We start from the raw sequence: 25450 nt of genomic DNA, 5'->3' as shown, positions 1-25450 counted from the left end.
AGCTGTGTATTACTTTCTAGGTGAATATTCGTGACAGACTTCACTTCACTTGGTGGTAGGGCTTTGTGCAAGCCCGTCTGGGTAGGTACCACCCACTCATCAGATATTCTACTGCCAAATAACAGTAAACTGTATTGTTGTGTTCCGGTTAGAAGGGTGAGTGAGCCAGTGTAATCACAGGCACAAGGGACGTAACTACTTAGTTCCCAAGGTTGGTGGCGCATAGGTGATGTAAGGAATGGTTAATTTTTCTTACAGCGCCTTTGTCTATGGGCGGTGGTGACCACTTACCATCAGGTGGCCCATATGCTCGTCCGCCAACCAATGCCATAAAAAAAAAAAAGATAGAATATTATTAAGTATGTCAGTCGAGCGTCTTCTATGAATTTTATAACAGTATTACTGATGCATTTCATTTTTGCCGTTCCATAGCGTTCCAGCTTTTATTCTCACCATCAATATTAAATCTGCCACCAAACAGCAATGCTTTGAATTTGCTTGGAAGGGTGAGTTAGCCTGTGTAATTACCGGGTCAAGAGACTCGTACATTTTAAACTCCGTAGTTAGCGTGGCATTGAGACAGACAATGGATTGAGAAGTGGTTTACACAACCTGTGCCAGGATTTTTGGCTGAAAGTTATTATCAGCAGTCCCAAGTGCTGTGTCCTATAAAGAGACCACCCACTCATCACATATTCTACTACCAAACAACAATACTCAGTATTATTATGTTCCAGTCGAATTGGTGAATCGAATTCGTTCGAGGGTGAGTGAGCCAGTGTAATTACAGGCACAAGGGAAATAAGACCAACAACATGGTTGATATTGGCCAATTGCCATAAAATGGTGCGCCGGGCTGTTGTGTAAAAAAATTACAGTGACATTTGTTTCATGTAAGTAGAATACCGGTCCAGAGCCAATGCCGCCACTAGTAATAATAATCGGGTAATGGACCCGAAATTGGCACAATAATGAAATAATGTAAGCAAAGAAGTATTTATCTTTTGCTAAAAAGAAGGCTTTGAGTTGGGACCACAACGCGGCTCACAGAGCGCTTGCAAAAAAACTATTTTGTTTTTAGTGTATGGCACATAAATTTCAAATACAAATTAAGCATTTGAAAACTCAGAGGTAATTGGCCGAATTCGAATCCACGACCTCTCGATAAGAGAGCACATATTCGCACCGATGTTTCTTAATTAAGAACATAAAGAACACCACCGAGAACATAGAGCCGCCTCGAGCAGAACTCGACATTAGAGTTTTAATGTTTCGTGTTATAAAGCAAGTATATTACACTCGCACTAATTTCTTTTACAAGAGGTATAATTTTAAAGGCATTTTAATAAACTTATTTCTGTGTCCGTTGCTAATGCCCATTATAAAGCGGTTCTGCATACAGTATTAAGATAAACCGTAATAAAACGAAACCGCAGAATATAAAATACGCTTTCTTGTATATCTCCGCTGGGACACAAGCCGGCACAAGTGCTCCGGCTCCGAAGGCCGAACTCGACGTCTCCGGTGCTGTGTGTAGTGCGCCTGGCTGTGTCTTTGCTCCTTACGTAACTCCCAATACTCGGTCTAATGCCTGCGGTAATGGTATGCTTAATAAATTGAATAGCGCTCGATAAGCGGCGGCCGGCCGCTTTGTGCCTATTCTATTATTTCATGAGCCGATAAAAAAGGAATAAAGGCTCGCGGCCTAAACGCAGGAATGTTGTAGATTTTTGTTTTAGGCGGGCGCCGGCGCCGGCCGCATTAGTGGCGCTCGCCCGCGACAACGGTTACACATTAGCCCTTCGCGTACGCGCGACGCCGCTTCGAACGACACAGCCGACACAATACGAAACTCTGAAAACAACTCTATTTGCATGGAAAGAAAGTTCAAATTCAATTTAAAAAAAAATTGTCTTACGTTATTTTATCTTTTATGGCCCATGCTGTGACGCGTATTAAAAAGTCACAAGCGCAGTAACCTTGGTTGGAAATGAAGTTGTGTTGCCATTAATTAGGGTATATATTAGCTCGCTTGCGTTCCTCCTGATACGTCTACATCCTGCAGATCATCTCACGCCCACTTATCGACGGGACAATTTAGTCGATACGTGCGTACGTATAATATATCAAGCGAGCTCGGCCCGCGCCTGCGCGCTAATGAACCGCCGTCCGCTCGTCCGTCTGTAGGCCGGCGCGGCGGGCGCTCGGGCCGGCGGTGACACGGCGACGCTTGCTAACATCTGCTTATCTCCGGACGACACTGATGGCCACGATGACGACAGTAGGTCGAAGGAATGCTCGGAACAATGAATGCATTGACATAATCTGCTGGGACGAGCGACTGCGCCCGACCGCGGCCGACCGCGCTCGGCGCTCGGGGGCGCTGAGGCGCTGATACGGCGCTACACTTCAATAAAACGACGAAGTTTTATAGTTCAATAAAATCGTTATTGGGTTCGGTATTTCACGTAATGCAAATAACGGTTCGGTGTAATGTTGTACTTTTATCCGAACGTATCTTTACATTTTTTATATTCACGATACTTATTGACGCGAAACTAATGATCAATTTCAACATTTACCACAAGTTAGCCGGTTAGTGGTCAAAGAGGTTTTATTTAGAAAACATAGACGATAAGAGCTTTAATTCAAATAGATTGTGTACCTACCTACTCTTGAAATGTCTGCTCATCGTTTGGTTTAGTACATTTAATGAAATTGCTGTTTACTTTAAAATAAGACATTATTTTTTAATATTTTATTTGCTGGTTCCTGTAATGTAAATATTTAAAATAATAATCAAAGTTTTTATTTTGCATTTATTTGACACTTGCTTTCGCTGTATTTGTTGTTACATCTCTATTTTATATCTATACGTATCTATTCATTCGATAGTGTCTGTAAAATGAGACAATTATTCTGGAAACGAATCGATCTAGGTATTTGTGTTTCTTATATAATGAATGTCTAGGCCTCACAGATAAGTGAATTTCTGCAAAAGGAATTAAACGAGTTTGTTTTGTTTTCACAAGTCGACCTTACTCCACGGAGTCCGCGGTAGGCGACTACTTTCTATTACTTAGATATACTAATACCGACGGATTTTCTAGACACGTAGAGGAAAAACAGTAAAAACGAGTGCCCAGACAAAATATTATATTAATAGGTATGTCTGAGTAAAGAGACCACGAGAACAGAGTTAATGATTTAAATACCGAACACAAAATGAAGGTAATAATTTACATTTTGTATTTACGCAAATGTTTATTGTTAGCAGCACTCAGAGACCGACAGCTTCACACTCTTTCAGTTACTCGCAGTTAGCACGTATTGATGGACCAAATTTAAAATATTAAAATAATAAGATGGTATTAATTAATTTATAAAAAGACTAAGAGTGTAATTTGTCTCCTAAGTTATTTTTTATTTGATGGAAGTTCTCATAAGTGAATCGAGTAAGGAAGGATATTTAACGCTCCCTTATGTTATATTAAAATCCGTCGTAGAAGATAAAGGGCTGTCAGCGGCGACAGACGGACACGCATATTAACTCATTATAAGGTCTCCGGTGGCGACGACGACTTTATAAAAACTTGTCAACAAAAATAACTAATTTAAAAGATTATTAAAAGAATATTAGTGTATTAAAAGGTTTTATTTGAATTTCGGTGCCTTTTCCAATATCCTCGTAGGTAGCTTTTAGGGCTGCTGAGCGCAAGCTCCTGGGTTCGAATTAACCATTTGAAGTTTATATTAACAACACTCAGTAACAGAGAAGATATAAATTTGGGGTGTTAGGAAAGCCTCGGAAAGCAAATAAGGGCGTTGGTGCGTTTGGCCTCTCGCCGTCCCGTTCTCGATCCGGTCTAGCGGCCACGAGTTCAACAGACAGTTAGTTGGTGGCGGTCGGAGATTCATATGTGAAGTACAGATTTTTTTCTATAAAGAAATAAAATCTCAAAAATAATAGGATTCAGGTAATACCTATAATAAATTCAAAAGGTTGTTAAAAAGTTACCGATTTGCTGATATCATAAAAATAATTAACAAGTAGGTTTTTAGCTGAATGCGTATAATCTTAGTAAGACCTGTCCAGGCGTGTCCGCGTGAGTGCCGCCCGCTCCGACAAATAGACTATGATTTAAAAAAGACCACTTTTGCATATCTGTATTTGTTTTGTAAAATGTTCTCTGTATAAAAATAATGAAAATACAAGTTCAACGCAGTTATAAAGAAATATAATTAATGTTAAAAGCCACCAATACGAGACAAGACCTTAACGGCGAAATTAGTATTATACAATATATATAATATACTTCCTCCAAAATTACCTACACTCTTAGAAATGTCATTTGACAAAATTAAATCTAATGAGAGGGGACGATGTGTTGTAGTTATTAGTCTGTAGTAGAACAAGAACCAGTCCCAATCAGTCTCTCGTAACTTCAGAATTCGCATTAGGTCAACGACAAATTGCATCCGATAAATCAACACAAGAAAAGCCGTTAGCTATTATTTCTAGAAGTTCATTAATTTTCTGCTTTCCATTAATGTTGTAGTTTAGAATTATTTATAAGTTTTATATTTATTATATGCTTCAAACACTAAAATCATGGTGTAAATATTTTATAGCGAATAGTATTTCGGTAGTTGTATCACCGGCTCCAAAATTAAAATGGCCGCCAACCATTGATTTCAAATTTGTGTTGAAAATTTTGATCCACACATACAACACATGAAGTTACATGGAAAACGTAAAACTTTATATCTGTCATACAAAATATATTTTGGAGAGTTTACTAATATTTTATCATCAACAGTGGTTATAACAGGAACATATAAGAAAAACATCTATGTAATATATTGTTAACGAGTGTCGATATTTGAAGACATTCAAGGAATTATGTTAAATTTCTAAACCTAATTTGTTAAACAAGTCTTCCCTTGTACTCCACCACGCTTATCTAATGTGGATTGGTGGCTGGTGCATGCAGAAGCGGGCGAACATCACCCGACGCTCGTATTGTCTTTAGTATGTTTTCCTAGAATGTTGCACACGAGGCGAATCGTAAACTGAAATTATAATAAATTAGTTTATTTCTCTGTTCAATCGCATTTCAACTGATCGTGAATTCACCTTTTTCTACTGTTATGACTATAAACGGTACAAATATATTTGAGAGAGGCGTTTCTACGGCAGCTGTTTGTTTTTCATAGTTAGTGCGTGTGGTGGGTACAGAACGATCAACGCTTACAGAATGCCGTGCCATCAACAAATACTCGCACTTTGTACGCGGTAGAAGCAAAAGTTAAATCACCATTTATATTCTTCCACTCTTAAATATTCCGTTGCTTGTTTGATCTTAAAAGCGACCGAAAGATGAAATTAGATAACGATCTCGTATTTTATGTTTTAAATTATCATATATTATACGACAAGGACGTCATAAACTCGATGTAAATAAATTCCATACAAAATATCGAATAGAATATATGTTTCCAAAATAATATATATAGTTTTATGAAATATACTTAGTGATATATACCTAAGTGTACCTTCATAAAATATGTATAGTAAGTGCTTAAATTTAGATTTTCGGTATAATCCTAAATTAGGGCGAACCCTTTTAAGTCGATTGTTTTTTTGTAAGTAATTGCAGTATATTTGGTAAATAAATATGAACGCTGCATATATTTTTAGAAAAGAAAGAAGCAGCTTAATCCTGTTCGAAAAATATTTCTTAGCGAATATTATGTCTAATGCTTTTAATAATATTAATAATAAATTATGTTTGCGCAAAGAGCGCTTGGTAAATAGTCATTTGAATAAAATTTGAAAACGCATGAAGTTACATTAGGTTACTCAAGATCGAATAAATTGTTTCCGAGAAATATTATACCTCATTAGATCTTAATGAGTTTTATCTCGGACTACTTTGTAATACACAAAAAATTATCATTAAAATCGGTACATCCGGGATGAAGATAGTTAACACCTGATATTTTACGATCGGTAATTAATAAAAGCTATTATTAATTTAGCAAGTTATTTAAATTCGCGTACGTACATTCGGGTAAACTAGTTATTTTAATTAATCATATTTTGCCTTCAATAAATATTTGCTTACAAAAACGAAATAAGGATTTTATTTTATAATTTACTAAATATGTGAATTAATTTATCATAATTATTTTTAAGTATAACTATTCTCGGCCTTACACGTCTCCTTTGTATCGATGTCGTGTATACGAAGGTATTTATTTTTTCAAACAAATTGTATTGTATGTCGTCAATTTGAAATAATTACTCCGCTAAAATGAAGAGAGACTCGTTAACGAATATCTACATAAGAATTGCACGAGTCGCTAACACGAAAACCAGCTTGGATCACTTAAGCTTCGATAACGAAATAAAAGAAAATAATACAAATGTTAACTTTATGACTCGTAACGCCCTCTATTGGATGCAGTGCTACATTACGACGGCATTCGTAGAGGTGTTTTAAAATGAAAGTAACAAAAGGTTCTAAAACTATTTTGTATTTTTTAACATCTCAGTAATTAAATAAATAATTTATCCATTTATTTATATCTTATTTTGTTTTGGTAAATTGATATTTTATGACAAACTGTGCTTAAAATAAATTCATTGTAAATTAATATAATGGGTTTTAAAGCGCCATCTATGAGCACATAAAGAAAACTGTAGTTTTGTCCTCATACAGTAGATGACGCTATATTATTTTTTATAATCAAAACTTTGCTTTCTGTAATAGGTATATTATGTAGTTCGACAAAATATAAACTAACACCAAATTTAGAATTAATAGTTATATAAAAATATGAAGAAAACGTTACAACTACACAGTGCATATTTTCGTAAGTACTTGAATTTTAACATTCTTTTTATTATCTTTCCTGATACTCTGTCTAAGACAGCTGAGATGACCTAGTGGTTAGAACGCACGCATAACCGGTGATTGCGGGTTCATTCCCAGCACCACTGAATTTTCATGAATTTAATTTATTTTTATGATAATTCATCTCGTGCTCAGTTGTGATGTAAAACATCGTAACTGGTAAGGAAACCTGAATGTGTCTGCCGTATGTTCTCACCATCAACCCACCAACCGCATTGAACCAGCGTGATCGAATTATCTCCAAGCCTTCTCTTCAAAAAGACAACTCTGTGGGGCAAAGAGCTCCTCATGAGCGACTTTCTTATTTATACTTTACTTATATTTAATATACTTATACGTATTATTTATTAAAATCAATTTACTTAATAATGAACAATAATTATTACCACCACTGTTGACAGGAGGCTTAGTTTATTGCCCTGAGGCACCAATTGTCACGTTCATATATTTGGATATCAATATTATAGTGGTGTCAACGTCTTTTTGAGTGATTTTGGCCTGCATTCTAAAGAGAAACTTCTCTTGGGTAACTACCCAACTCCATCTGCGGGGAGATACTCTTTATTCCCTCCCTCTCATAATATAATACGACGAAAAAGTAGAGACAATCAAGAAAATAGGTCCAAATATTTTAAAAAAATAATATTCTGACCTATAACAGTACGTGGATTTTTTGTATTCCGGTTTGGATTGGTTACATTGGCTCACTGGCTCAGTAACTACAGGCTTAAGAAACCTCACTTCCCAAGGTTGGAGTCGCGTTGACTATGGTAGTGGTCAATGGTAATTCATGGTAGTAAGTAAAAGACGAAATCGTGATTTTAGTTTTATTTAAACTTTATCCACTACCGAATTACTTGATGTTTCAAAAAAAAATAATTAAAAAAACACACATTTGGCAAGAAATTTATTTAAATTAGGTCCCAAGTTAAAACAAACACGGAGGTATATATTATATATTACACGCAAATCTATTCGTTGTTGTCGAGTATAAATAAAAAATTTGTACAGAGTTCACTCGTTAAACACAGACTCATACACACATAAACACACACACGCGGACACACGTACACATTACATCTAATATAAATATATTAATAAATTCGTCATATTTGATAGCCATGATCAGTATACAATATCTCATAAAGAAAATAGCTTTAAACATATTTATCCGATTGTTCACAAGGAGCCTCGTCTCCCGCGACAGCAGTACATTTTATTTACATTAAAACATTAACAAATAAAACATCAATAACACAATTGCTTAGCCAAAAGCACAGATTTATTTCATTTTGATTATTTCACACCGATGAGTAGATAAACTAACACATGATTGTGTATTTATTTAGCTAAGATGTCGACTCAAACTGTTCTTTCTTAACTGGCGCGCTTCTAATATTAATTAACAAAATCTTATTTCGACCAATTTACCCACGTGGTATGATACTCATTTTATGATAAAATTGACTGTGCAAATCTTCCTTATTATCACCGCTTACGATCTCAGTGAATATTTAAGAAATGGGTAATCGTCGGGTCAACATGCTGTCCTTGGCCTTACAAAAGTTTACATAACATTAGGTACTTTACATTATACTTAAATACGAATAAAATCTCCTCGCAAACGCCATGTTTGCGCATTTTAAGCTAGTATATTACAACACTGTATAGCGATAGCGATAGCAGGCTATCGGCAGCGATCAGAAGATAATCCGCTCGAGATATCATTATCATAAATGCTATTTTGGTAGCGCTTTGGTGACAAGGAACAAATAATCATAGTCCAACCTCACATTGTAATGTTCGAAACGTCAAACACGACAGCACGATAGCACGACACGCAGCGAGGTAGCTCCTACGGCGTCAGTAGGGGTTTCGTTAGGGTGGACGGTAGTGCTGCGTGGAGGTCGCCACTCCGGAGAGCTCTAGCGCTGGTACCCTGAAACAGAACCGAGTTATAACGCACTGAAACGAGCCGCTGCAAACAAATGGTCGTAGACAGCTATTCTGAATGTGAGCCTGTCGTAAAGGTTGAGATAACGTAAGACACGTGCAAATACACTACGTGCGATATTGTACACTTAGGCAGAGCGAGCGTGCAAATAGATTCTCAAATTACGAAACAGAAAATTGAAGAACGTTTAGGTTTTCGTTCGCATTAGGAATCGATAGAATTGAGCATTCGTCCCGGAGCGCAGGAAGCGAGCGCTAGCTGAATTGATTATACACGTTTAAAAGTTTATTATTCTAACATGCCCCCGAAACTTACTGTTGCAAGAGTGGGTAAGAAAATAGAAGGACAGTATCTGAAGAGTGCAAGCGGTGGTTAGGACCGAAGGTGGTAGGTAGGAGGGCGTACTCACGCGAGGTCGGCGTGGTGTCTCGTGGCGGGCAGCAGCAGCAGCGGCGCGCCCGCTCCCGCGCCCTCCACCGCCGCGTACAGCGGAGGCAGCACCTTGTGCGAGTGTGCCTCCACTGCGCACAACCACACACCGGTTAGGCGGCCGCGCACTATCAGACACGTAGCGCCACACAGTTCCCTTTACGTTCGGTCACACGTGTCACTCTCGAGTGAGCGTAACGAAACCGAAGTAAAATAGTCTCACTTGTCGGGCTGTGTGATGCTATGAATCTTGCGAACGGTCTCCCTATATCGCGGCACAAAGGCGTTAAATAAGCGGCGTCACGACTTACCGGAGAGAGCGCCGCCTCGCGCGACTCCTGCACTGCCGCCTCCTCCGCCCATGCTTTTCGGCTTGCGCTTACGCGTCTGGATTCCATCCTTCTTCATGCTCAGTGGACGGTTAACCTGTACACATACACTTCACTTAATGAATCGTCGTAGTGATCGAGCGCAGACGACCGTCCGAGAGCCGGTCGCGCCCTCGACAGACGGGGAAACTCCTCGTAATCTGCCGGCATGCGGGCCTATCATCCTTTAAACAAGCGTATCTACTCGTAAGGAGATAATTGATAAAAGATTATTTATCTCATTATGAATATTCGTGGACGCGATGATAATTCTCTATCAGTCGGTAGCCCCGACCGTTTTATCTCGAGAGATTAGATGAGACCCTGTGTTTTGATTTTTTTATACAGGCCCAATATTTGCCGAGGAGTTCCCTGATAAACGAGCTGCAGAGCTGCGATTAGATACCTGCGCTGCTCCGGTGCCATCTAATCAACGCAACCCACCGTAATCGATGCACAATCGCGCTCCTACTTACGCGATATGGAACTATCTATACGATTTTATACCAATTGTAAATACTACATACCCCCTACATTATCATCTGCGTTCATTCATCAACCGATAGATAATGAGTTACAAACATCGACCGTCAAGTAAAACACAATACGTTTGGTAACTTACGTTGTGTAGTTTGTAGTAGAGGCCGCAGGCGTTGCAGACCGGCTCTCCGTTGTTATTGCGACGCCACAGCGTCGTGTTGGACGTGCGACAGTTCGCGCACGTCACTCCCACTCGGCGATTGCCGTTCGTCGGCTGTTGAGCAATAACCAGTATTAATCGATATATACATTATTTGATCTTCATTTCGAATCGATTACAAGACATCAATCATGATGAGAATCTTACGAGAGCTTGCTGAGGTTTCGCCTTTTGGCCCTTGAGAGGTGGTCGATTGACGCCGTTTATGCGCGTGTAGAGGCCGCACGCGTTGCAGAGATAGTGACCGGTGCCGTCGCGCCGCCACAGCGGAGTCGTCGCCGCCGCGCAGTTCACACACTCTTTTACCTCGCCCATCCCTGCCATACCTACGTACCGAACGTAGTTTTTAATTATCTCTTTATGCTTTCCACCTTGGTATTATAAACGAGATAAATTATAAATTCGAATCAATTTAAAATAACACGTACTGGGATCGAAACTGTCGTCTATGGGTAGCAGGTTGTGGCCGGGCCACGCCTGTGCAGGCGCCGCGTAGCTCTCGACGAGCAATCCGCCCTCGTAGCCCGACACCGGCACGTACTCTACGCCGCCGCCCTGTCCGAGGTAGTGCTCTCCGCCCACTTTGTACTGCACTGTATTACCGTGCGTGTACAATACGTTCACCTATGATAGACATACAAAATTTCAATTGTTTCTCAGTCTTACGACACTTAAGTTTCACGTCATATGTAAGATTAATGAAGAACATACGATACAGTTCGAAAAAACTTACTTGCTGCGAGTTAGGGCTGGGCGGTGCTTCATATACGGCCTGTGATTGTGGCACCACGGAGCCATACACGACGTGAGCGCCTCGAGAGTTAAGGGAGGAAGAGGAAAGTGTAGGGTCACTGCGGTACAATAGCCCGGGCGGAGAATCGTCCCCCCGCGGCGCCGCTGATCCCGCTCCGTACAGCGTCAGCAGTTCTTTGCTACTGTTGTACGTGCTGTAGCCTGCTGCCGCGTACTGCGGGCTCTGACCCGCATATGTGTATCCGCTCGCACTGTGCACTGAAGTTACAGGCTGTAGGCTCGCGTACGTCGTCGGCCGAGGCTCGCCCTCGCCACGCGATTCATACTTAACCTTTTGAAAATAAGTATATTTTTAATAGATTTGAAATCAATTTACTTTGTATATTAAAAAAACAATAACCACCTGCTGGTAAGCGACTCCGACCGCCTGTTGGTTACTTAACGATGTAGTTTGGATCATTTCCAAGGCGGAGGAGACGGCCACTTGATCGCTGAGAACAGCCGCGTATTGCCGGCCGTCCTGTGCATTCGCAGCTTCAGAGGCTGCATAGGCCTGCTGTAGTTGCTCAGCTTTCTCTTTTTGTAAAAATGATTCATGCGAGTGCTCTTCAGTGTCACCGTCCTGTGCCACAATAACATGGTGAGGTGTGCCGTAGCGTAAAGCGAGCCCGCGACCGTAAGCGGGCCGTGGCGGCGGACCTCGCGCGTATTGCGGTTGTGGCTGTAGTCGCTTGTCCTGAGGTGCTGGCGTAGGAGACTGTAAGGAACGATACGGTTCCTGTTTAAATGCTAAGTATCTAGCAGTTTCCGCTTCGGCCAGTCTCAATCTCTCCTCGTCATAATGAGACGCAGCGTTCCGACCGTCCGTATCTTCTAGCTTGGGAGCGTACTGCATTTGTTCGTGTTCTAGCTGCTGTGGTTCAGGAGGCTCATCTTTAACACCGTCGTCGTTTAGTTCCGTGCCGTCAGTGATGTGTCCAGCTGTCGTTATAGTCCTGAGAGCGCGCCGCGACGTAATCACAGAGTGTGGTTCAGCGTTAGACTCTGCTCCTGACACCGCGACTGACGCAGGATGCGATGCGCCTTCACTATTTCCGCCTACATTGGCTTCGCCGCCCGCCATGTCCTGTCGCTCTTCGTTCTTCACGAGTTGTAACGCTTCGTTATTATCTCCATCTCTTTGTTCCTCATTCCTTTGAATCATTGCACTAACATTCTCCATATTGACTCTGCAAAATGACAAAATACAATATGCTTAATGCTCTTCCTGTGCACTGAGAGTGCATTTTTGCCTTAAATTAATTTAGAATGGAATTACTCGGAATCGGCTGTATTATATATTTGGTTAAAAGTCAACATTTCCTTACGTAGAAATGAAGCAAATAAAAGTAAAGGCTTTGAACCGGAAGAGCAACGTCGGCTCGGAAATACAAATAGGGAACAAGCGACGCGGCGCCATCGCCGGTTCGCCTGTCCGTCGCGGTATGACCGACCGATGTTTGACTGTTTACAGAGTGCTTGTTTTGGAAATCCCAATGAACATACGTCTTTTGTACTTATTATACGATCGCTAAATAATTTTAAGTTAAGTAGGTATATCTTGAAACTATTAATGACTTGAAATCATGTTTAATTCTGCTTGTGGAGCCAAACGTTACAATGTACACATACATGTGCGTTCGAGCGTTGTGTGCTCATCATGAGCAAACATTGGATCCTCCGTAGAAATTTATACCTTTGCTGGTTGCAATACGACAACTTTTGTTTCCTTTAAAAGGTCTATGTCTACGAAATAGAAATTTGAGCTTTACTGTGACGCGGTAGAGTATGATTTCGGTCGACACGAGGTAAAGTTTCCGGCACTGCAGAGCTCATGGAACTTTATGGCAAGCGTGTTTGCTCAACGCGCTGATCCTGCGATAACCACACCGGGCCCTACATCTTTTGATAACGGCCATATTAATAAAATATTTATTGTAGCTCAGAGCGTTCAGCGTGTCGTCTGCGGCGAAGTCATTGAACCACCTAGCTCGTGAGAGTTCTGTTTATAAAAATTGTAATGTTATAAATAAGTTGCCGTAAATCAAGCGTTCATCGATTGAACTTTGCCTGAATGAACTTTGCAGTTATTTATTGCAGGTAGCATTCGATAAGTGTTCACATGGTATTTAAGGGTTATACTGTATTATGTTTGTTAATACGATACAAAATTCGAAAATACTTTGTTTATGAAACGCGTTTTGAAGTTCATACGACGAATAAACTGGACGGGTACAGACGGCCGTCGATCGCTCAAGTATTAATTATGAAACATACATTTAGTACCATCAGTGGTGGTCAGTATTATAAAAAGATTGTTTTAAATAGACTAATAACAATAAAAATAAATTGTAACAACTTTACTAGCCCCGCGAAACGTATTGTTGTCTCTCTTCCTCTAATTATATACGCATTACTTTCTGAACATCAGATATATCAACTGAGTATTAAGACATTTATAAAAGATTGAAGATACTACGGAAATATGTAATGTTAAATTACAAAAATACGAATATATTGTTTATGAGTGCCACTGGGAAACGAGTGGACTCGCTACGTTGGAATGCCTGTCGTGCGGCTGATGTTACAATAATCATTGTAGGACTTATTACTCCTTCTATATTTCTATGTTTTATTTCCAGAGAACAGGTTCCAGGTCTTGCGATAGGAATCAACAATATTGCTGGTGGTAATTGAATCATTTTAGCTCTTTGCGTACCTTCATTGTTTTGCTTTACAATCTTGTTACAATAAGTATAAACTGACATATATATCTTAATTTGATAACATCGAAAAATATTAATTTGTTCATATGTACACTTTATGACTATGAGTATGTAATAATATCATTTATTATTTAATGAATTTTACGTCATCTAAATATTACCTACGGCAAAATGAAATTATTTAATACATTTGTTTCCTTTCTTCAATTTCTTCAATATTATTTCCTAATGCGCCGACTACAAATAATTAAAAAATTCCTCATATTGCAGTAACTAAGTTTGATTCATGTATATTTACTCATAAAAGGTCCCTCGGTATGCCTACGTCGCTGTACCTAAGATATAGTTAGACAATTATTTTACTTAGGTATGTGCGTTTGTACGGGTAACATTATTAGAGCGGACGGAGGCTTTCAGTGAATCATGATATGACTGTCAATTTATTTGTCGTGACAACTTATTGAAGTCGTATTTTCATCGACTGGAGTCTCTGAACCACTGACGATCTCGCAAGCCGTGCAATGACAGCATTCGATGCGCTATACTTAATGATAAAGATTGACATGACTTACCTTAAGTGTATTTAAAATTTCGCAAGTCCGATTTATTAGTGAAAAACTTTTTTCGTAGGCGTGAGGAGCATCGCTCCGGCCTCACTATCACTCACGGAATCGTCAAATCGAGTGTTATCTGCGGCGACGCAGCGAGGGCGAGGGACAAGGGGCGGGAGGGGCTTGGACGCGAGGAGGGCCAGCGCGCCTGTGTGAGTGCGAGAGCGGCGCACGATTGGTCGGATCGGTTTTCACCATTTTCTGCCCTCGCTTTGTGCGGCTCTTACTTTTCAGGGATCCGTGGGGACGTCCGTGGAAAACGTACGCGCTTTAGTAAATGACCATTCTTTATACACCAGTGTAATGGTTTTATTGTTTTGAATCATCTTTGGCGTCGAGTAGGTGGTTATTAAAAGATTTCACCTCGATTAGGTATTTATCAAATTCAAACAATTTGTGATGCGTATTTCATTACATTGAACATTTTATTTCTAAAATAAAAACTTGAAAAGTTTTTATCTTATATTTGAAATTCGAGTACATTTTTATTAAACAAATAGTAACAATATTTGGAGCTAGCGTTATCAGTTGACTAATGTTTACCTCACAGCTACAAACACCGAAAATACTTCGCTTTGCTAAGTCTATAGCGATTTTTCGGAGCATTACCTTTTATAATTTCATAGTTAAGCATCAAGTTACAATCTTGATTTAACCTTCGCAAAAAGAAGACATTCAGTTGCATCGCGGCCGCCTTTATTATATGAACGAAAAATTCTGTTGAAGGAATAGACCATCCGCATTCGAGAGGCGAATCAAAAAAGAAATTTTATTATTTATAAAATAAGAGACGAAATCTATCCGCACCTGACGTTTCATATCTTGCGGAATAGCTGATATCTCCGCGCCAACTTGTAGGTCGGCTCGTAAGTCGGTAGAGCTGTAAGTTGACCCCAAATTAAAACATATTTAGGGAGAGGTATGGTTAAGGTTATGAAGTACTACCCCACGCTGCGACACAACCATTTTTCCTAGTAAGAGTCTCTGAAGAGTTAACAGTGTGAAGCGTGAGCTCCATCAAACTAAAAGGATCAGAATCGGAATACTTTGTCCCACAACTATAATAATTTAAATTATAACGTATGAAGGTCGCTCAAGTGTCATAGATACCTACTCTTGTTAGCGCGTTTGCTGTAAAAAAACTGTGAGCACATTTTTCCCTCTCTAGCTAGTTATGCTAGGATTTTATTTTCAAATAGTAAATTTATGTTAAAGTCACCACAGATATTGAGAGAATAAGAAATATGAACAATCCACTGACAACAGGTACAACTTTAACCAAAATGTAATGTGCGTATAATTACTCTGGCTCCTGTGCACTCAATCTTAATTATTGTACCTAAATGTTACTTGTAATCTCGCGGGATAGAACCGTCAAGCAAGTCTTAACGCAGAGCCGTGGAATATCATTTTCACGACTCTCGGTGTAGAATTAAGTGCGAAAAGAAAAGTAAACAAGTTTTCATGTCAGAGAAAAGTGTACATTATAGAGCTGAACTCTCGTTGAGTTAACGTCACCGAGCCTTGGGACAATTACGCTTGGAGCATCATTTATAATCCTTTTTATGTTTGAATTTATGTCGCTATAATAATTTGGTTTAAAACAATAATTTTTACAATGGATATGTGACAATAAAATGCTCGATAAGCCGGTAATGCGCTGAGGCGTTATCTTATCGGGGCTTACTTGAGACATCGATCATCGCTCTAATTACAGCCGATAGTCGATGTCGATGTCGCTAGTTCTGTAGGAGCGTTGAGGAGCCGTGCCCGGCGCGCGCTTCTACTCGAGTTCACAGCGACTCGTACTCCGATGGGTATTCTGAATAAGTCCCTGCGAGTACAGTGGTCTATTCTAACAACAAACATATACCATTAATCAATTGACTGATACAAATTATTATATAATGAAAACCTTTTTAAAATCTCGAAATAACGCAATTCGACACGTGTAGGCATTACAAAGTTGTAGAAACCGATATATATAATATATATATATAATACAGCTTATATGAATTAAAGCAAAAGACTTCAATAAATTGAGCACTTATCAGCTTTAGTTTCATAGCGCTTAAAGTTAATATTAGGAAAGTTCGTATATAAAATAGCACAAAACATGATATTTCCAGTATTCGATGGTACAACGCTGAGTAGAGTGGAGAATATAGATCCTGAACCATTCGAAGCTAATTAAGTTAAAGTTAGGCAACAAGCGTTCAAAGATTTGATTAAAAAAATAACGATATTGCGTAGTACATATTCTTAAACATGTTGTACTTTCATACGTACCTACACTCTGTTAATTGTTCCACGCCCTAGGATGTGCGAGTCAGTGTAGGTCACGGAGAACGCTGTCGCCAATAAAGAATTATTAAAACCTTAAATTTAAAATTAAGTTAATCAAGATCAAGGACAAAAACGTTATAACACTTTTGTCTGAAATTTTAAGCGTGTAATAGATTGGCAATAAATAATGGAATATTGTTTTAAATAACTTAAAGTTCTAGCCGAATAAAGAGTTCGTTTACGATCGCAGTCATCAGCATGTGAGTCGTCGCGATGGCAGAGCGAGTCGTAAGGCGCGACACGGTGCTCGCTCTATTTCTCCACTTGTCTCGAAGTGGGTTTAAGTTGAAGTGGTACGTGTTGTTTAACAGTAACATAAACGTTCCTTATTTTTGTGATACCGACATTAAATAGTCATTCCATATCGTAAATTGGGTTTTTGAAGGGTCACAATTCTACTGAATTAAAGTCATGAAACCCCTTTCGCTACGTTGTTATTGTACATTTATATCCTAGAGCATAAGTTTATTCGATTTTAGGTTTGTTTGATGTAATAGTAAGTTATCACATCGGCCTACAAACACTCTTGCCCCGTAAGCAAGCAAAAATGTGTTTCCTTACCACCGATCGCATTACTTACAATCTAATCTATTTGTGAACATTGTTTCTGTCAAAAGTCAGCAACTTTTACGAACTGGTAATAGATACGCAATACAGCCGTTGAGTGTGACAACTTCACCTGTCAGTATCAACCTGTGATGTAAAGTATGGAAAGACTGAAAGTTGAACAAATTTTCCACTGTCGGCCACGTCTCCGGGCGACTGTAGAGTCGCGCAGCTCACATGCGCTGCTCCAAGCGTTATCAGACACTCGAGTCGATGGGTGCAGAACTCGACAGCGGCCGCGATCGCGACATGTGCGCCTCCATGATTCACAGATCAGCGCTTATCTCATCTCTCTGTCATCCTTGTTTTTGTAAGATTGTTCGAAAATAAATATTTTTATTTTTGCAAATTATTTATTAACGCCCAATTCGTGAATGTGATTCAGGATTGTGATTTTTTAGTTTCTATTACTGTTTTATTCAATAAGACATAATTAACTTTCTATTTGAATTTAACTAAAAAACACGACACTAAAACTAACTTTAGACTTAACGATACAAACTTAAGTAGGAATCTGATTGGATTCTATCATGAAGAGCACATGTTTCTACTTTTAATATCGACTATCGTCAATAGCCTTTTTTGATAAATATGTTAGATATTTCTTCCAAATATATCACTTTCGAAAATATACATAACAGTCAACGTGTGTTTTGTGCTGTGTACGTATGAAGGAAATTGTTGGTTCTTCGGGGCCCTCTCAGGATGGGGCCCCTGAGCAGGTGATGGTTATGGATATTTCACTTTAAATCTGGATATGTGAATACAACATTACCAGTTTTAGGTACGGTTACGAAATGATTTCGGATTATCCGTTTGTTTCGGGTAGTTTCAACTACGAATATTAGGTGATTAAGAAATTGTAAAAGACAATGTAACAGTTTGACTTTATTTATTGGCTATTATTGTACATGATACTCGGTACGGGCACATGAAATCACAGAAAAGAAACATAATAAACAATTTTTAAATAGGATTCGGTTGCGGTTTCGGAGAGATCTTGGTTTCGGATATGCGATTGTTTGGATTACGGTTACGGAGCTCAATAACATCCCTGATTTCAGTATATGACTTAAAGGTGTTATTTTGTAATTTTCTTGCGATAAATAATAGGTCATACACAAGAAGCGTGTTAGACGAGATGGCAGGTGGGCGGCGCTCGCACACCTTATCGGCTGTCCGCTTGACAGACTGACAGCCGTCAATATATGGAACCACTTGATAGCTGATCTGTTTAGAGATTTCGAAAGATCGTTTTGAGGTTACTGAAAATCATTTTTCGATATTTAATAGAAATTCTAGTGTCAAATAGTAATAAGGATTAAATGTAACACCGTGAAGCTTGCGCAGAATACGATGAAACCGTCGACCCTTGAATACAATCTAAAGTCGATTAAGAGAAATTTGTGTCTTAAGAACAACACAGCACTTTACACAGTATACGTTCATACAAGCAAAATATAGTAATTTTTTTTTTCAATTATAAAATTGTAAACTCTGCTACTCAGCCAGCCCAACCAGAATTTCGTGATTCCACACATTCAAGATTTAAAAGTCGACTAAAAATCATGATCGTGTGAAGCATGAATGGTGTCAGTTCAGAAAATACAAAACCTCAGGCCGAAAATAACAACTAACTTTTCCCAAATCATGGAAATAAAAGAAGAACATTACCAGCGACGACACCACTGGTATGAAATCATGAACGCGCCTGGCGTAAAGGAATAAACTACGCCTAAATTTTAGATGGCATTTTGAAACGGTTCTGACGAATTAATTCAGAGAAATATTTTACACGTAGATTTTTTACAATGTACCGTCTCGTATCTTTACTGAATGTGACCTACATTCATGAAACCCATTTTAAAGATTATATTAATTATTATATATATATTTATACTTACAGTTTTAGTGATGCCCCGTGCGGGGGCTGGGATTGATCAGGAGACCCTAGACCAACCAAATGCTGTTGCTGGGATAAGGCCTCCATTCCTATTCAAGAGGTGGGGGGAATAGTGGGGGCAGGGGGTCCTTAATAATATTACAAATTATGTGAAACTTTTTTACTTGGGTTTTTAAAAATTTATAGCTGCCTAAATTCCATTATTTCAATAAACATAATATAATTATGTAAATATTTTATGTTCTCATACATTTACGCGGGTATTTTAGTACATTTGCACAAATATAGTCAATGTACTCTTTAGGATTATAGTGTGGAGGCCTTACAGAACATCCTCACCTGAGTTCGGCCTAAATCCAATGTAAATAAGAAGATAAAACTGGACCACTGAGCGAAGAAAACTAGGTTGCTCTAAAGGGAAGTTTCTATGTACTTAGTTTTTACACATGACCTAGTTAAAAAATAATTATTAAAATTATTTAAATAAAAAAATAAAAACTGGATGAAAAAAGTTGCTAACTATGCGTCTACACAAACTTTAAACTTAAATATCTATGATATTTAATATTTTCTATAAACACAGGCTTATTGAATATCGTATTGTATTCAATTAGGTATGTACCAGACCAGTCTGAAGTATAAATACTAAACAATTACTTTTTTTTTTAAAAAAAAACATTAATATTAATTTGTTATTAATTTTGATAAGTATGAATAGTGTGCGTCGTATAGTACCCAAAGTGATACGCAGTGGGCGACAGGAAGTGAACGTTAATGTAAGCAGCATTGACAATTTATTACTAAGAAAAAAATACTCAACTGATTCAATAGCATATACGTGACTTTGCACAAAGCATTATAGGCAAGTTTAACTAAATCGAGATAATTACAACTGTTGGCCACGCCATTGGGAAATTATATTTTATAAAATTGTTTATTTGCATCTACGGTAACCTGCGACCTACACACACACATCTATGCATAAAGTTTAAATCATTTAAATCGCCCTTAATAGACTTTTTGACTTATCGGTTTTTAATTTACATTATTTTTCAAAATAACTCAATATATAGTAAAATTGAATAATTAGGTACTCAGTTGATTTTTTATTAAAAGTTTTTATTTACATGTCTTGTCTGTCTATCAAACCATTAAGTCATTTACATCGGTGAGGGTTTTTGTACAATTCGTACTTTGTTAGAGTTGGATACATTTTTTAATTGTTATATTGTATAGAATATGTATTAACGAAAAGACTCGGTGATTAGAATACGTCGGGGATCGGCACAGTCGGGCTCAAATCTGAGCAAGCACTGCGTTTTACACGTCGTGGACTATTTACGTAATCGACCTGAATTTCACGTCGTGCCACATACGGGAGTCACATATGTACATATATACTCCAAACTCCTCCTTAACAGCAGAGGAGGCGTTAGCTCAGCACTGGGAAACTAGATTGTTACTGTAATGTAAAGGCACACGTAGTCCGCAATGTAGTTAGCGCGGTAAGTATAGATCGGCGTGTTGCCTACAGGCTTAGGACTTAATAGAACGAACCAATGATAGCACGTGAGTGTGTGCGTGCTTGTCGTTATCACGCGGATCTCGAGCACCCCCTTCCCTGCACTCCACCGCACCGCGAACGTCATACATGACAATATATATTTTAACGCTCGTATTGTAATCCTTAGATTTCTTAGATCTATGAATTCAAAAGAAATATTGTTGAGTCACCTTAAATAAGTAAGTATATAAACAAGCCGTTATCATCGCAACATCGCTAGATGTGTATCTGTAGGCTCGCATGTGTAGCTGTAGACTCGCCTGCACGAGTACGTAAGTATCTGGCGACAACATCGTATTAATTACACTCGCTTAGTGTTATCAGCGTCCACACTATTTTATTTATTTTCAAAGTTATAATCTTATATCAACTTATTTTATATAAAGAACGTATTCACTAGCTGTTCTACATCGGTAATTTACTTTTATTAGGTCTTCGGGCGCCGCCACTCGGTGAACACCGCACGGGCACGGGACTTGAACTTTCTCAGGAACTCAGGATATTTCTCGTGTTATTTTTCTTAATTTCTTCATTGCACGCATTTGACTATGCCGTCCACTTTATACTCAAGTGTTATTATTAAAACATTATTATTATTAGTACATTGCTAGCTGTTTAAGTTTCGCCTTATTTAGATATTTGTTGAATGTTCGGTACTCGGTTATAATAATAGGTGTAATGATAATAAATGAGTACTTTGGCGTTTTATAAATGTGCTTATTGCTATTAAACGTATGAAACTAGAATAGTCTTGCCAAATGTTTATCATATCTATTAGGCGAGTGTACGGCAAACTTCATGATAGAATTTGAGATGTGTGATTAAAAGTTTTCCTAGTAATGTTCCATGAATAAGTAATGTTCCTCGCGGTGGTAATAGTTGGTCTAGTAGCATGCAGAGTGCAACGACCCCGCGCCGCGTGGTGTTCTCCTATCGTATACTCCTTAGATATGCAAAACGTTATCTCGTTTATCTTAACTAGGTGTTAATGTGAGATTGCCTATCTTAGAGTTTTGATAATCGTATCTAACAGATACAGTATCTAGCCGAACAGCTGATGAGCAGCGCGCTGCCACCCGCTATCGGTGCTTATGTTTACTGTGACTATCTGCGGCCGATATGTCCTGAGTCATTTCTTCTTTAGAAGGATTCCGTATGAGAACGTTCCGTAGTGAACAATCTGTACGTCGGAATGTTCACCTCGGCGACGCTAGTGGAGGACGCGCGAGTGAGTCGACGTCGTGAGGGAACAAGCACGCTGGGTGTGTTCGCGAGTGACGTGATAAGGCGAGCAAACAGCGACGGGCTCTACGCAAATATTTGTAGGCATCGCCGTCGAGTACACTTCCCCCAGCTCCCGCCCCCGCTATCCCTCTCCCCTATCGTCGAAGCGTCGTGCTGAAAGTGTCCGTGATATTCAGCCGTATCTACGGTAGCTGAGATATCGCGATACCATCCCCGATACTGAGTAATTATCAGATAGAAGGCCCAGAGATTTGATTACGAGAGCTCGTATCTTCGCCGCCGGCTCATTACTAGTGATACTTCGCGTAGACGTAGACTCTTAGAACAGCCGATCGAGCCGCGGTGTATAGTCTCGGAAGTGGTGTGGTCCGCAATGCAGCATAGTGCAGTACGGTGCGTTACAGTGCAGTACAGTGCGGTACAGTGCAGTAGGTACGACGGCGCCGTGGCGACGATCGTAATCCCGCCGACGATCTGATAGGCGCTCGATACGTCCAAGGATTATTGATGGGCGCCGATCGACCTCAACACGATCTTATCAGTTGTTATTTCGTCGAATATTTTCCGTGAAAAGCTAATAAAGCGCGGGCGGGTGTGGTGAACGCGGCACGTGACGTGATGGCCGCGATAAGCCGCCATATTGTTTCAGCGAACCCCCTCCCCCTCACTCCTCACCACCCATCGCCGCTGAATCACGTTCACAAGCCGTGCTAGATTACTCACAGGTATTTTTCTAATGCCTAGTACACATTTCCCGCTAAAATGTTTATTAACTGTGTTCATATTTTCGTGAAATGTGATCCGATTAAAAGACACGCTCAACTCTAAGTTCAAATGCACTCACAATTATATCATTTTTAAAGAATAGCTTTAAATAAATGTTTCAAGTGACATTTTTTTTAACGTCGCGACAATGTAAAATGCCGACGGAAAAATTTTAGTGACAACAAACTAGTCTATTATATTTAATATTTGTATAAAGCCAAGCACTACAAGAATTGTTTTAAACGAGTTCTTTATATCAATCAATACAATGCTTGAAAATATCCGGCGGAAGTACTTAATCGATTTTTCATAATATTACTTAATATGATATGAGGAAATATTAATATATTAACAGTTACTCAAAATACACATATTATTCAAAATTTCATATTAAAATATACAAATGTATTTTTTTAATTTAAAGTACGAATGATAAGACACAATTTATGGTCAACAACGAGTGCCTGGAACACAACACGTTACAACCGAAACGATTGAAAGATGCCAGAGCACTTCGGAAGCAAATAAATCTGCTGAAGAGACAAGAGGATCCTGAGGACATTTTTGGTTCAGTGCAGCGTCAACCCATCTTCGCCTTGAAATGGTGTAGTTTTTCCTCAGGTTATTGGCGTAGTCACAAATTCATGTGGGACTGTCCAAAGGCTGATGCTTGTTACCTGTAGTATTTAATATAATTATACATATTCTTCAAGGGTTCTTGAAATTAAGGAGAAGGTTTTATTTTTGTTATATGTTTATTTATATTTTTAAAACAAGTATATTTTCGATGTAGTGTGATTATCAATCATACATAAATATCTCACCTAAAATTAATTGCGGAAAACTAAGATAAGTATATTTTTTTCTGTAGTCACCTCACCCAAACACTAGACCTTATTATATTGTTAAGATCAACGTCTGATCTTCGTTTTTTTTTGCATGCAATTAAGCAAACCTTTTCGGGAAGATTGTGTTAAAAGCGTATAAAATGTGAAACCAACTAAAAAAACAAATAACCCAGTGTAGCCTGATGACAGGAGCACCCTCTTTATTTATTAATGCTCCTTGTATCCTATTAATAGTATGATCATCACAATTTCTAGAAAATTCAATTATATTTTTACGAACATATATTACATAATTAATCATTGAGGCGACATTTAATACTTTTATTTCCTTAAATTAACTTCTTATAGATGCTTAGGACCCATAGCGGGTATTTACCAATACCGGCTGCATTACCAAAAAGTAAAATGTCGTAAGAAATACTCGTCGCTAACATAGTCGCTAACAAATTTTGACCGCGAATGTCGCAGGACTATTACTGTGTAGTTAACTAACGGAAGTTAAACCATAAAATTCCGTCGTGTCAATAATGTCGAAAGCTCCCCCATTTAAAAATGCATTACTTTTGACAAATCTTACGTTTGGTGCAGTGAATTTAATACATTTTGTTCTTATTTTATTATTTAGAAATATCTTATTAGCACTAAAGCAATTTACTACATCAGAGAGAGATTTGTTCATCTCGTAATGAGCAATTAACATCTTATTATTTTAAAAATTAACGAGGTATTTTCAATCTCATGTTTGTTTCCTACCAGACATGGCAAGCCGTTTATGTAAATGAAGAAGATAAAAGGTACAAGAATAGATCCAGATCTTTACCATTTACACCAACCCTCTTAACTCAATTATTCAGGTACGAAATCAGAAGATTGAGAGCGGCTTCTTTTAAGCCGCAGTGATGTAGCTTTCTGGTCAGTGTTTCATGGTGCATACAATCGATTTAGATAAGTCACAAAATGTCCCTAATGCATCCTGCGACTCCTCCTAGGCCTCAAAAATATTTTGAATGAGCTCAACACTAGCGTGTTTGACGAGCGGCGCTTCGTGAATCCGAAGTGTTTGTGATGTGTAGCCACTAGAGTTTATTAAAGTTATATAGGTAATATTTTATTGATTATTAATTTTTCAAAGACTGTGCTCAGTGTTTATAGTAGGTACAGTTCTGTGGTTCTTGGAATCTACCCTGAGCCTGATTAGTAGTAGCCTGATTTAAAAATAGGTAACAACTAAAGATTTATTTAAACTTTGAATTCGCGATCGTTATTTAAGACATTTTTTATCCGTAGTTTAGTTCTATTTGCATTTAAAGGTTTTTCTGTAGAAAAGATAGCTCTTAGAATAGAATTAGAAGTGCAAAGTTCGTGAATATTTACTACGTATGTATATTCATTGAATACTTGATTTTTAAATCATATAATTTATTGTTGAGGTGAATGAAGACTAAATGCATGAAAAGTCAGCAATTGGCTACCTGTATTCAACCTTTTTATTCGTTAAAGTATGTCAAAAACGTAAAAAAAACTATAATTATTAATAGAAAAACACAAATGAGTGCCCACTTTTTAGATTCAATGAAAAACATTTAATAAGAAACTATCAACTAAGTTTCTCGACAATTCTTTTTTTGGTAGAATCTGTACACCGAGCCGACAGTCTTATTACCTTTTATAAT

At 38.5% G+C, this 25450-nt stretch overlaps 1 protein-coding gene across 3 annotated transcripts; it reads right to left on the bottom strand.

Annotated features, from left to right (window-relative positions):
- Nucleotides 1–8674: 8674 nt before the first annotated feature.
- LOC125074733 (transcription factor GATA-6-like) lies at nucleotides 8675–14556 on the bottom strand. 3 transcript variants are annotated; one of them, XM_047686154.1, is made up of 9 exons: nucleotides 14462–14556; nucleotides 11528–12353; nucleotides 11105–11455; nucleotides 10800–10995; nucleotides 10519–10697; nucleotides 10294–10425; nucleotides 9615–9729; nucleotides 9284–9395; nucleotides 8675–8859 (listed from the first exon to the last, which is right to left on the bottom strand). In XM_047686154.1, exons 2-9 carry the CDS (start codon nucleotides 12344–12346, stop codon nucleotides 8799–8801), a joined length of 1965 nt encoding a protein of 654 aa, XP_047542110.1. In that variant the 5' UTR covers nucleotides 12347–12353; nucleotides 14462–14556; the 3' UTR covers nucleotides 8675–8798. The 3 variants fall into 3 exon arrangements, with proteins under 3 accessions (XP_047542110.1, XP_047542126.1, XP_047542118.1); XM_047686170.1 differs by having other exon boundaries at nucleotides 10519–10596; nucleotides 10924–10995; XM_047686162.1 differs by lacking the exon at nucleotides 9284–9395.
- Nucleotides 14557–25450: the final 10894 nt, after the last annotated feature.

The sequence above is a fragment of the Vanessa atalanta genome, chromosome 2, assembly GCF_905147765.1.
Source record: "Vanessa atalanta chromosome 2, ilVanAtal1.2, whole genome shotgun sequence".
NCBI lineage: Eukaryota > Metazoa > Arthropoda > Insecta > Lepidoptera > Nymphalidae > Vanessa > Vanessa atalanta.
Note: the sequence above shows the minus strand (reverse complement) of the source record. Positions and strands in the feature narration are given on the sequence as shown.

What these genes read in the sequence shown, in the direction of transcription:
- LOC125074733 (XM_047686154.1), bottom strand. Translation starts at nt 12,346, where the DNA reads ATGGAGAATGTTAGTGCAATGATTCAAAGGAATGAGGAACAAAGAGAT. An exon ending in CCAGCCCTAACTCGCAGCAA is followed by an intron (nt 10,996 to 11,104) that starts GTAAGTTTTTTC and finishes TGTCTATCATAG; the next exon opens with GTGAACGTATTGTACACGCA. An exon ending in GCGAGGCGGCGCTCTCTCCG is followed by an intron (nt 9,396 to 9,614) that starts GTAAGTCGTGAC and finishes GGTTGTGCGCAG; the next exon opens with TGGAGGCACACTCGCACAAG.